General features: G+C 38.6%; 1 protein-coding gene across 4 annotated transcripts in view; it reads left to right on the forward strand.

Annotated features, from left to right (window-relative positions):
* The window catches only part of LYPD6 (LY6/PLAUR domain containing 6), a 154,864-nt gene that overhangs the window by 108,585 nt on the left and 33,558 nt on the right, over positions 1–12,721 (forward strand). For 3 of the 4 annotated variants that reach the window (XM_012457084.3, XM_012457085.2, XM_012457086.2), the window contains exon 2: positions 2,420–2,608. In XM_012457084.3, coding sequence (XP_012312507.1) covers positions 2,491–2,608 — 118 coding nt within the window. In that variant the 5' untranslated portion in view covers positions 2,420–2,490. Of the gene's footprint in view, positions 1–255; positions 319–2,419; positions 2,609–12,721 lie in introns of those variants that run through there. The other variant, XM_012457087.2, reaches the window with a different exon arrangement.

A 12,721-nucleotide genomic window follows, 5' to 3' on the forward strand; every position in this document is an offset into this window, starting at 1 on the left:
TATGAGCCTGTTTTCAGTCCCCTGTCTCACCTGAAATGGACTGAAATGTGTGCCCCCAAAATTCATACGTAGAAGCCCAACCCCTGGTACCTTGGAATGTGATTGTATTTGGAGATAGAGCCTTTAAGGAGGTAATTAAGGCTAAATGAGGCCATAAAGCTGAGACCCTCATCCAATCAGACTGGGTTCTTATGAGTAGAGGAAGTGACACCACGACTGTGCATGCAGGGCAAAGCCATCAGCACTCCAAGAAGAGAGACCTCAGGAGACACCAGCCCTGCTGATACCTTGATCTTGGACTTCCTAGCTTCCAGAACTGTGAGGAATCTCTGTTGTATAAGCCTTCCAGTCTATGGTATTTTATTATGGCAGCCTGGGCTAACTCATACACCATGTGTTTACTATTTTAATTTTGTATTTTCCTCTCCAGTCTTTTGTCTGTGTGCATTATGTTTACACATCTATGTTTACAGTTATAATGTTCATGCCATTTTGATCTCTGACTCTCAAACTGAACCCTGCTACAGATTGGGAGATGAGGGTATTGGCCATGGTGCCCCCAGGTCTCTATGGGGTGCTGTGCAGACCTGTCCCTGATGTGCAGCCTCACCTTACCAACCTCACCATGTTGGCAGAGAAAAGCCAGAATGGATGTGAAAAGAAGCACTATTACATTCATTCAGGAGGAAGTGATGTTTGCTCTGTCACTCGGCTGCTAACTTGCAAGGGAGAGATACCATGGATATTTGTTTTTTCATCATATTTTTCAACTAAGTGCCCAGCACAGTGCCTGGCAGTCACATTTATTAAGTGATTGAGCAGCCCATTCTCTTCCTGAATGCCAGGTTTGCTTGGGGAATCAAATTGAAAACAGAAGATGACATAGTGAGCGTGAAATTAGCAAGGCTGGCATTATCAAGCTGTTACGAGTGATAAGAGAGCTCTACTTTGTTTTCTAACAATTTGCCAAGAATGATCATATCTGGTAGCAATTTAGCATATTATGTATTTTATGGTTTCAGTTATTTAAAAAAAATATTTAAGAAAGTTATAATACTATTCATTTAATATTGTCCTGTTCTATAATTTTGAACAATGCTTGCACCATATAAACAGCTGGGTCCATTTCTGGGCTCCTTAGAGTGTTCTGTTTTCTAAATTCATTTTTATACTTTTTATCATTGTGTTTTGATTAATTTTGCTTTGTAGTATATTCTAAATCTCATTGGGTCATATTGATTTTCTCTACTGAGTTTCTGTTGCATAATGTATTTCCTTGCCCATGTATTTTTACAAAGCAATTTTGGAATTCTTTTGTTATGCTATTTAAAAAATCTTGTTGAATATTTATATTAAACAAAATATCAAAATTGTTGGCTTTCAGCTAGGTTAAAATAAAATGAATATCTAACCTTGACTCCTTGCAGAGCAATAGAGATAATGGTACTTGGAAAAATAGTAGAACATAAGGAATAAACTTTATAGGAAACTATGAAGATGGCAAGAGACTAGTACCTATATAAGAATTAAGACAGATCTCTGCATTCCCAGTAAACAGAGCAATTCAGCCTTATTACAGATTTGTATTTTCCTCAATTTTGAGTGAAAAGGACAATCAGAATAAAGGACAGAGTAGATAATCACTTAATGCTATAGCAATAACACGGTATTATCAGTTTTTAAATACACCTTAAGTCAGTCTTAAGAAGAACACAGAATTGCCTAGGGTTTAAAAATGCAGCTTCCAAAGCCACACTGCCTGGGCTGGAGTCAGCTCTGCTCCTTATTAGCTGAGCCCCAGTTTACTCAAAATGGGTTAATAATAGCGCCTACCTCATAGGGTTTGCTGGGAGAATCAATGGATATACATAAAGGACTTCAGTAGTACCTGGTCAACAAATATTAGTTACGTTAAGGAGGTTTTGTGTTATGGAGGCACTTTTTAATTTTGGAGAGGTCAGCCTTCCTGTATTTATTTGTTTTCCCAAATCTGAAAGTCTACCCTGTACAGGTTTGCATGGACACTGTGGCCCAGTACGGCTGCCTGCACTCCCTGCCTGACCTGTACCATTCTCAGGGAAATGCTTCTAAGCTTTTCCTCCTGACTTCTTTATTGTACTCTGGCAGCCATCCCCTGGCCTCCTGGCAAAAAATAGCTGGATTTCATTAAAATTCAGTCTCTCTTGATACCATCTCTGCTAGATATCAGAGGGGACGGCTACCAGGGGAGCTTTAGCAACCTGATTAAGACTAGATCTGGGCCGAAATGTTCTAAGTGCTCTAAAATTACTGTTGATAAAGTTTCTCACCATGTCTACCCACTTCCTTGTGTCCTCGGCTCCCTGTTTCTCCTCAGCCCATTTCATGAGCACGGAAGCTCTGCCAAACCTCCTGAGATGATTCTTTCTTCATTTTTCAGGTGCACGTTCTCTCCCGTCGTCCTGAGTGCCCGCTCCCAGACCCTCTGTATGAGTGACGCTTCGGTCTGCCATGGAACCTGGCCCTGCTCTGGCCTGGCTCCTGCTCCTGAGCCTGCTGGCAGATTGTCTGAAGGCTACTCAGTCACGGGACTTCACAGTGAAAGACATTATCTACCTCCACCCTTCAAGTAAGACTGTTCTCTTTGCTGCAGAACTATCACTTTATTTCCAATAAGAACTAACTGGTTCAAAAAGTAGCCAGGAGAAGGCATCCTTCAGTGCAGTGAAAACCTCCAGTGATTTCATTGTAATTTACAAAAGAAATTTTATGCTTTACTCTCATGTTTTCACAGGAAGTTTTTTCTGTTGTTATTTTAAGGCAAATTATTGGGCTTGTTTTCTCTGTTTTCTACATAATCACTCTGATTCTGAACACTCTTCCCTTGTACTCATGCCAGCCCTAAATCAGCTATTAAAGTGAGCCACCATATCCTAGAAGGAGGATTGTTTGAAAAAGATCAATCCTTTATAGGTAAGATAATAGCTGGTCTTCCTCTTTGTGCATCTAATTCTCAGTTTCAGCATAATTTCCTCCCACAGCTTCCGATGCTTTGTGCCTCCTTTTGGTTTCCTGTGTTTAAGAATTATCTAGGGAGTGCATGAGAACATAGATGCCCAGATCTCTGCCCCAGAATTTCTGATTTGCATATATCTCAGGCTGTACCGTTGGATTTTTGCTTTGAGCAAGAACTTCAAGTACTTCTGTCACAGATATTCTAAGGATCACACTTTAGGAAACACAGCAGTTTGACTTCCTCCTTCGGTCTCTATCTTTGTATTTATTGTGTCTCTTTGTATGAATCCTCTTCTGTATTGCCCCTGTTGAGGTGAGAGCTGGATGTATTGTGTATATTCTGACCTTCAGCTTTTGCCCCAAGGTGCATTACTCTTTTGAAATGCTCTACTCAACAAATATTGTTTGAGTGTTCACTGTATGTCAAGGATTGTGATAGGCATGAAAACAAAAAGGCAAATCAAATTGAGGATTGCATAGTGTACAAAGTGAAGGCAGCCATGCGGACTCCTTCAGTCCACGTGGTTGGAATATTTAATGTCTACATGCTCTGGGTTAGCTGAGAGGTGGTATGCAGACTGCCTTGGGGCTTGGAGTCCACCTGACCTTGGGTCAGCAACTAGCTCGGCTGCTTTGTGGCCTTTCGACTTGAAATAAATTCCCTATCATTGTGAAGATTAAATTAAAAATGCATATGAAGCACTTAGCACTGAGACATAGGAAATACTCAATGTTAGGAGAATTTTTTGTGTTAATTTTGTCATTTCTAAAGTGATAAAGTAATATACATACTCTGAAGCATTATTTTGTAGAGCAGAAATCATATCTGTAAAACACTAGGCCTATACCACACCTGGCAATCAAATGGTTGTTTACATTATTCTTGTTATTATCATTGGCTTAGACAGTAAACTGGGAGTGCTGAGAATACACTGCTCCAGTATGGTATAACTCCAGTATACTTTTAATAGGCAGCAAATAACTTCTTTAGATGTCTATTGTTTCTGTACCCTCTCACCAATATAGTCAGGTGCCCACTGATTAATTGTATGGAAGACTCATCTGGCCACTTGTTTTGTGAGGCTTTTTATTTTAATAATATGCATGAAAAAAGGTTGTTTAATATTTGTTCTGTTTTTTAGATTGCATTTTGATCTTTTCTCCAAACAGGCATGCTACTTTATTAGACTTGATGAAGCAAAAACCTAGGTTTGTGTCTCTTAGGGTTGATTGCCAGATCAGCTTCTGTATGGTTCTTTCTCAACTTCAGTGACAGACTCAGTAGTTACTGGGCTGCAAAATAGGTCCATGCTAGACCTACACAGAGGCTCTGATTGTACACACAGAGTAGGAAGCAGAATTAAGGTGATTAGATTTAAGCAAACAACACACACACCACTCCTACCTCAGTAGTGTGGCAGGTTAGTGCCCAGCGTGGTGGTCTCCTATTTGGAAAGTCAATTTCAGAAGGAGGTCTTGAAGACTGAGTGTTGCAACCAGAGGGAAATCACTCCTGCTCTTGAGAAGTTGATGGAAAAGTTCTGCTCATATGACAGTTGTTAGTTAAATAAAGCCATGGCCTGATTAGAAGAAACTTGCCATATGTAAAGAATTAGTGGGGCTTCCTCTTCCTCTCACTGGCGTGAGATGATCTGTAAAAATAATTCACTATTGACTTGACCCAGAAAACCAAATCATGCAAATCAGGGTTCAAATCTTCATGTTCCCTTTATGAACACTTGTGAAACTGCCTAGGCCATCAAATGTATGCATGTACAAAAACCTACTAAGTTGTCTGAAAGATGTCACTTACAGAAATAATGTCTCTTTCTAACACCACAATGGTGGAGTTGGTAGGTGTGCCCAGGCCAAACAGTGAGGCTGAACACAGGATCAATGGCCTGAAAAGAGTGCTGATTTTTTGCTGCACATGCTTTGAAATGCAGAGAGTTATGCTGCTACTTAAGGGTTTAGATGTAGATTCACTGGTCATTGAGCCTATCCAGGTAAGCAGGGCATCCAAGATGCACTGCTGAACCAGCTCCCTGGTGACCCTTACTAAAAAGAATCAAATTGTTCCTAAACCAGAATAGGAGGTTGCACAGAAGAAAAAAATATCCCAGAAGAAACTGAATAAACAAAAACGTATGGCATGGGAATAAATGCAAAATAAAACAAATGCAAATAAAAGTAAAAGAAAGTATTGGTGAGGTTTTCTGATATGGTTTTGAAACATGGAGAAGGATAGAAGTTGTTCCTAAGTGAGATTATAAGTAGATGATTAACCAGCAGACCAGGGTCCAAGTTCTCTTTAGAGTCTCCCTCCGTAACTTATGATGGGAGTACTGTATAAATTCTGGTTAGAGTGAAGTTACTATGAATGGCTCCTACTTGGCCAAAACTTTTATTCTGTCCACTTTTAAATCAATATTAGTTTCTCATTTCTTTGAACTATTTTAGGAGTTGTGGTGTGTGTTTTCACATTTTGATTTTTTAGATGGCATGGTTCTCTGCCCTTGAGCATAAGACCATATTAAGATGTCGTCTCTACAAATAAACAGATATCTGTTGAACATAGACCATAAAAAATGAGGGAAGTATGGGATTAGTTTGATTTTGAATTATTTACATAGTCGCCTCACTTTGTAGATGAAGGCACAAACAGGGTTCTTTGGGTCAGTGAGTGAGCCACATTTCATTAATGTTACAATATGTAACATGAAGCTCGGAACCTGCTGAAGGAGAAACGTGGTGATGCTGGAGGTATGAGCAGACACACACATTTTCTATACCAGACGAACAGAAGCTCATTTCTCATCATTCAGATGCCCAGAACAGCCATCACTGATACTAACTAGGGAGAGATTGGAACCCAGGTTGGGAAAATTCAGCCTCCCATGACTAATCTTTTTTGCTCTCTGGTTTCCTAATCTTTGAAGTTTCTGAGCATTTAAAAGGGAGAAACTTGATGGCTTTCAAATCTGAAACACTGTCCTCAATAACATTCTCTTCTATAATCCTGGTGTGATTTGCTGTCGTTGAGTTGAGTTTTTCTTTGCTTTTTTTTTTTTTTTTTTTTTTTTTTTTTTTTTTTTTTTTTTTTGAGACGGAGTTTCGCTCTTGTTACCCAGGCTGGAGTGCAATGGCGCGATCTCGGCTCACCGCAACCTCCGCCTCCTGGGTTCAGGCAATTCTCCTGCCTCAGCCTCCTGAGTAGCTGGGATTACAGGCACGCGCCACCATGCCCAGCTAATTTTTGTATTTTTAGTAGAGACGGGGTTTCACCGTGTTGACCAGGATGGTCTTGATCTCTTGACCTCGTGATCCACCCGCCTCGGCCTCCCAAAGTGCTGGGATTACAGGCTTGAGCCACCGCGCCCGGCCTTTCTTTGCTTTTTTTATGTGAACAATGAATTTCTTCCCAGCCTATGATTAAAATACCAAATCAAATAAAAACTTTCAAAACAAGAGTTACTATTTAAAGAAATGGAGCTGCTTATGTGGTAGTTAGATATCATAAGAGATAGCAGAGATTAATATACTAAGTGGCTACAACCTATTCTTGGCCTCCATTTCTTTCCTTAGAATAGAAAGAAACCTTTCTTAAGAATATCCAATTTTCCTCTGGTTGCATGTTTTGAATCTTTCCTTAATCGTGTGCACCAAAGAGCTGTATTCCTGTGGGGGCTTGTTTGTGCCCATGTAGAGAGCCAAATAAGTTTGTTCAGACTATACTACTTAAGTCTTAGAGAATAAGAGGACTTTCTAGGAAGGGACCAGATAATGTATTTATTTCTATCAGAATTATGTTCATATTAAACCTATACTTACAATATTTTGTTGCCAAGTGGACTGAGAAAAGATACATTTATCAGATTTCTAGAATTTTTATATTTGTGTCCAGTTTTCAAAAACAATGGAAGTTAATTTGGTAAGAATAGAAAAATGTTTGGATGCATTACACGTCAGCGTACCTTTCAAAACAAGCCTGTTCTCATCACGGTTTTGGTAACTGAAGGCCTTTGTCTAGGCAAAAGTTGCAAGAGATGGAAACAAAGACTAAATCTTTTCTGATACCGTACAAATGAATTATGGTCGGTTGAACTACGGCTGACCACAAGAGTTAATGGACAGATTATTTTACAGGAAGTAACTGGGCACTTTGGCGTTTCTTTTTTTCTTTACAATCACCTCTCTTAAGGGACCAAGGACTTATGCCCTGAAATACAGAGTACTGAGCTTATTAACTCTGTGATCAAGAGCCAAATTAGATTCATTCACAGCTGGGGCCACAACAATTTGAAACTCTGCTTGCTCTATAATGCTTTGAAGTAACAAAGAAGCAAATAGCACATCTCTTAGGAACCTCTTTCCGTCCTTTTTTAAAAAAAAAAAAAACCCTCTTTATCAGATGCAGTATCAATTAGCAAGTTACTGGAGATAGTTGTTCATCTGTAGACCCTATTTTTGGCAAAATATCTCAAGAGGGAAGAATTTAACCATTTACTTGGTATTATACTTTAATTATCCACTTAAAGCAGTATGTTTGCAGAGATTAGTGAATAATCACACCCTGATTAATGACAAATCAGTATTACCTGCCAAGATGTCGATAAAAGTTCCTATAAGCAAATATTAAAGTAGCCATTGAGAATGTGCACAGATATGGAGCTGTAGATTTTAAAAACAAACTCACCAAAAATGAGATAATTTGGTTAATTGTCAATGATATGTGCTGACAAACTGAGATAAATGAATTTAACCAAAAATTCATTTTGCTGCCATAGTATTTTAGTTCCCATTCCTGTTTAAATTTCAATATACTTTGGGTTAATTTCAGAATCCAGGCCTGCTTATATAAGAAATAAGTGTTTAATTTAGTATGTCACTTGTCTCACAAAAGATCATTTTGAAAAGTCTATTAAGTAATTCAAATTTGAGAACACTACAACTTATTAGTGTTAGGGTCTCAGTAAGTTTGTTCTTGGAGTAGTTGGATTGCCAATTTTCATTCAGAGTTCTTAATTTATCTCTTTGATGGGAAAGTTTCCAGGAATAACTAATTCAATATTCCAGCCAAAATTTTACTGGCTGCAGTGACAGACAGATAAAATTGGATGCCCCAGTGAATCAGTCATGCAAACTGAAGTGGTCCGGGTAGCTTGCAGCCATAAACCTTGGAATATGGTGATCATTCTTTTGAGAAATTCTATTCTTTGACAAATGCTTTATATCCTTTTTTTTCCAAAATGTCTACTTTGATCATTCCACTTCAAATTTTACAAGCTATTTTAAAGTGCAGTCTTTGAAAGTTGTTTATATAATATTTTAAACTTGATGGGGAAACTTTTTAAATGTATCCATTCAGGACAATTTCCTAAAATATTTTATATGATTAATTATAATATCTGCAAGAGTATCACATGGCTTTGGAGTTTGAGAACCTTTTTTTTTTTTTTTTTTTTAAATTCTTCAGACATGTACAGGAATACCTTAGAGATTATTGCAGGGTCAGTTCCAGACCACCACAACAAAGCAATTATCACAATAGAGTTACACAAATTTTTTGGTCTCCTTGTGCATATAAAAGTTGTGTTTACACTATACCATAGTCTATTAAGTATGGAATAGCATTATGTCTAAAAAACAATGTATGTTTCTTTTTGTTTGTTTGTTTTGAGGCAGGGTCTGGCTCTGTGGCCCAGGATGGAGTGCAGTGGCACAATCTCCGTTTACTGCAACCTCTGCCTCCTGGGCTCAAGTGATCCTCCCACCTCAGCCTCCTGAGTAGCTGGGACCACAGGTGTGTGCCACCACACCTGGCTAATTTTTGTATTTTTAGTAGAGACAGGATTTCTCCATGTTGCTCAGGCTGGTCTTGAACTCATGAGCTCAAGCTATCTACCTGACTTGGCCTCCCAAAGTGCTGAGATTACAGGCATTGACCTGTAATCAATCAAATTACATTGTTGGCCACCGTGCTCAGCCAACAATGTACATATCTTCATTTAAAAAGATTTTATTGCTAAAAATGCTAAGGATAATGTGAGTCTTTCGTGAGTTACAATCTTTTTGCTGGTGGAGGGTCTTGCCTTGATGTTGATGGCTGTTGAATGATCAGGTGGTGGTTCCTGAAGGCTCGGGTAGCTGTGGCAATTTTTAAAAATAAACAACAAACAACAACGAAGTTTACCACATCACCTGATTCTGCCCTTCAGAAGGATTTATCGGTAGCATGTGATGCTGTTTGACAGCATTCTACTCATAGCAGAACTTTTCAAAATTGGAATTAATCCTCTTAAAACCCTGCCACTGCTTTATCAACAGTACTATGATGTTCCAAATCGTTTATCATTTCAACAGTGTTCCGGCATCTTCTCAAGGAGTAGATTCCATCTCAAGAAACTGCTTTGCTATTTGTAAGAAGCCTACTTCTCATTCATGTAACTTTTATCACAAGATTGCAATAATTCAGTCACCTTTTCAGAGTCCACTTCTAATTCTAGTTCTCTTGCTGTGTCCACCACATCTGCAGTTACTTTCTCTGCTGAAATCAAAGTCATCTGTGGTGGTTGGAATCAGTATTTCCAAGTGCTGTTAATGTTGATATTTTGACCTCCTCCTATGAATCGCAAATGTTCTTAATGTCATCTAGATGATTAATCCTTTCTAGAAGGTTTTTAAATTTACTTTGCTCAGATTTGTCACTGGATTCATGACCTATGGCAGCTATGGGCTTACAAACATATTTCTTAAATAATAAAACTTGAAAGTCAAAATGGCTTCTTGATCTATCAGCTACAGAATGGATGTTGGTTTCACAGGCATGAACACAACATTAATTTCCTTGTAGATCTCCATCAGAGATCTTGAGTGAACAGGTGTATTGCCAATAAGCAGTAGTATTTTGAAAGAAATTTCTTTTTGAGCGGTAGATCTCAACAAGGGGCTTACAATACTCAGTAGACCATTCTGTAAATAAATGTGCTGTCATCCAGGTTTTGTTGTTCCATTTAGAGAGCACAGGCAGAGTAGATTTAACATAATTCTTAAAGTCCCAAGGATGTTAAGAATGGCAACTCAGCATTGGCTTCAATTTAAAAGTCACCAGCTGCATTAGCCTCTAACAAAAGAATCAGCCTGTCCTTTGGAGCCAGGCATTGACTTTTCCTCTCTAGCTATGAAAGTCCTAGATGTCATCTACTTCCAATATAAGGCTGTTTTGTTTACGCCGAAAATCTGTTTAGTGTTGTCATCTCCAGTGATCTTAGGTAGATTTTCTGGATAACTTGCTGTAACTTCTTCATTAGCACTTTCTGTTTTACCTTATGATTTTGTGGTATGGAAATGGATTTTTTTCTTAAACTTTATGAACTATTCTATGCTAGCTGCAGACTTCTCTTCTGCTGCTTCCTCCTGTCTCTCAACCTTTATGGAACTGATGAGAGTTAGGACTGTGCCATGGATTAGGTTTTGGCTTAAGGGAGTGCTGCGGCTGATTTGATCTTCTATTCAGACAACTCAAACATCCTCTATATCAGCAAAAAGACTGTTCTACGTTCTTAACATTAATGTACTCAATGAAGTAGCACTTTTAACTTCCTTAAAGAACCTTTGTTACATTTACAAGTTGGCTAACTGGCACAAGAGGCCTAGCTTTCAGCCCGTCTCTGCTTTCAACATGTATTTCTCACCAATCTTAAGCATTTCTAGGCTTTGATTTAAAGTAAAAGCTGTGTTATTCTTCCTTTCACCTGAACACTTAGAGGAATCTGTAGGGTTATTAATTGGCCTAATTTCAGTATTGTTGTATCTCAGGGAATATAGAGGTCTGGGGCAGAGAGAGGGAGAGAGAGGGAGAGAGAGGAATGGCAGGTTGATGAGCAGTCAATACATACACATTTTTCAGTTCACCATTTTATGTGAGTGCAGTTTGTGGTACCCTCAAACAATTATAATCGTATTTCAGAGATTACTAATCACAAGTCAACATCCAGACACAAAAAACAATGAAAAATTTTGACATATCACAAGCATTTCCAAAATGTGACGCAGACATGAAGTGAGCACGTGCAATTGGGTAAATGGCATTGATAGATTTTCTCAATGAAGGATTGCCACAAAACTTCAATTTGTAAAAAATACAGTATCTGCAAAGTGTGCTAAAATGAAGTGTGATACAACAAGGTTTACCTGCACTTGCCTAAATAGAACCTTTCAATTCAAATGTAACCCATTTTTCTATAGGTGGGTAATGTGAAGATATAAAAAGGATTTGTTCATAGTTTACAAAACACTTTACTTCTCTTTATCACAATTATATGACATTTCCTTTTAAAATTTCCTCATGACAATGGAGTGGTTGGATGCGTTGTCTAAGCTGCTTTCCATTATTTTGTAAAATGATCTATGCACTTTATTTATCATTCTGTTTATGAATTTTAGTTACCAACTACATGGAGAGACTTAGAGACTAAGAAAGATTCTTAATCATCTAGATGACAAATGGGCACATAAAAAAGGTTCTGGTTACTTGTCTTTTTTAGACATTTTATGACTTTTCATCATGATACATTGTTTGATATTGTCACAGTCAGCTCTGTAAAGCATTGCAAGCAAGTACATGGATGGGCAGCTATTCTTGGCAAGGTGAAAATCAAAGTGATATCTGGTCCCTCATTCTGGCCTTAAGCTGCTGCCTTTTCCTTCATTTATTTTTGATAACATACCTAATTGGTTCCATGTGGGCAGAGCAATTTACCCTGAGATGATTATTTCCACCAGTGGGATATGCAGGCTCAGCCATCTGCTAGGGAGAACAGTTGGCTCCTGCAGATGAAGTGTTTGAGTGTTTGCAACTTTCAAATAGGCCAGGTAATTTTACAAATTAAAAAAAAACAAGTTTTGTTTATGAAAGGCAAAACTTTAAGTAGTGAAGCAAGCAAATGATTAGATCTAAGAAGCAATTAAATGCACATCAGTGATAAGGACAAAGAACAGCTGGGCCTGACATTCCTCAGTGAGCCTCATCTTTTTTGTGGAGAGAAGGCCCTGGGTGCCCCTGACAATCTCCAGAGCATGACTCTTATGTGACCCTCCACACCTGAGCTTATAGATGAAGAATACAAGCACTTGGAGGAGAGTTCCTTCTGAAGGCAGGAAGAGGCAACACACCAGTGGGAGCTGTGGGAAGAGATAAGTGGGGCTTCCTGGAATGGCCTAGTCCTCAGGTTAGAGCTGGTGCCTAGCCCCTGATGCCTCATCCTAATGTCTCAGTATCCAGCTCCTATGGACCTGGGTCCCAGAGGCACCTGAAGAAGGTCACCTCTGCATGGGCAACACATATTTTAGCACTGAAGACTCTTCTCTTAGCTGATGCTAAGCATCTCCAGAGATTCATAACAACATCAGATCTGAACAGATAAAAATGATACAGTGAACCAGAGAATTTGCCACTTTTGTAGATTGAAATGGTCAAACATCAGGAAATTTTGTGATGACTCAACCCAATATTTTTATTTGCATGTTCACATATGTATGTAAGTTGACATAAGTTACTAGAAATCCAGAGAATGCATTTTTTGATTAAAAATTTCATTGGGATAATTTTAAAGTTATATGCAATTTTAGGACATAGTGCAGTGAGGCTAAGTGTGATAGTTCATGCCTATAATCCCAGCACTTTGGGAGGCCAACGCTCAAGAATTCCTTGAGGCCAGGAGTTCAA

Source organism: Aotus nancymaae, unplaced genomic scaffold, assembly GCF_030222135.1.
Source record: "Aotus nancymaae isolate 86718 unplaced genomic scaffold, 86718_ANA_hifiasm-v0.15.2.pri h1tg000029l, whole genome shotgun sequence".
NCBI lineage: Eukaryota > Metazoa > Chordata > Mammalia > Primates > Aotidae > Aotus > Aotus nancymaae.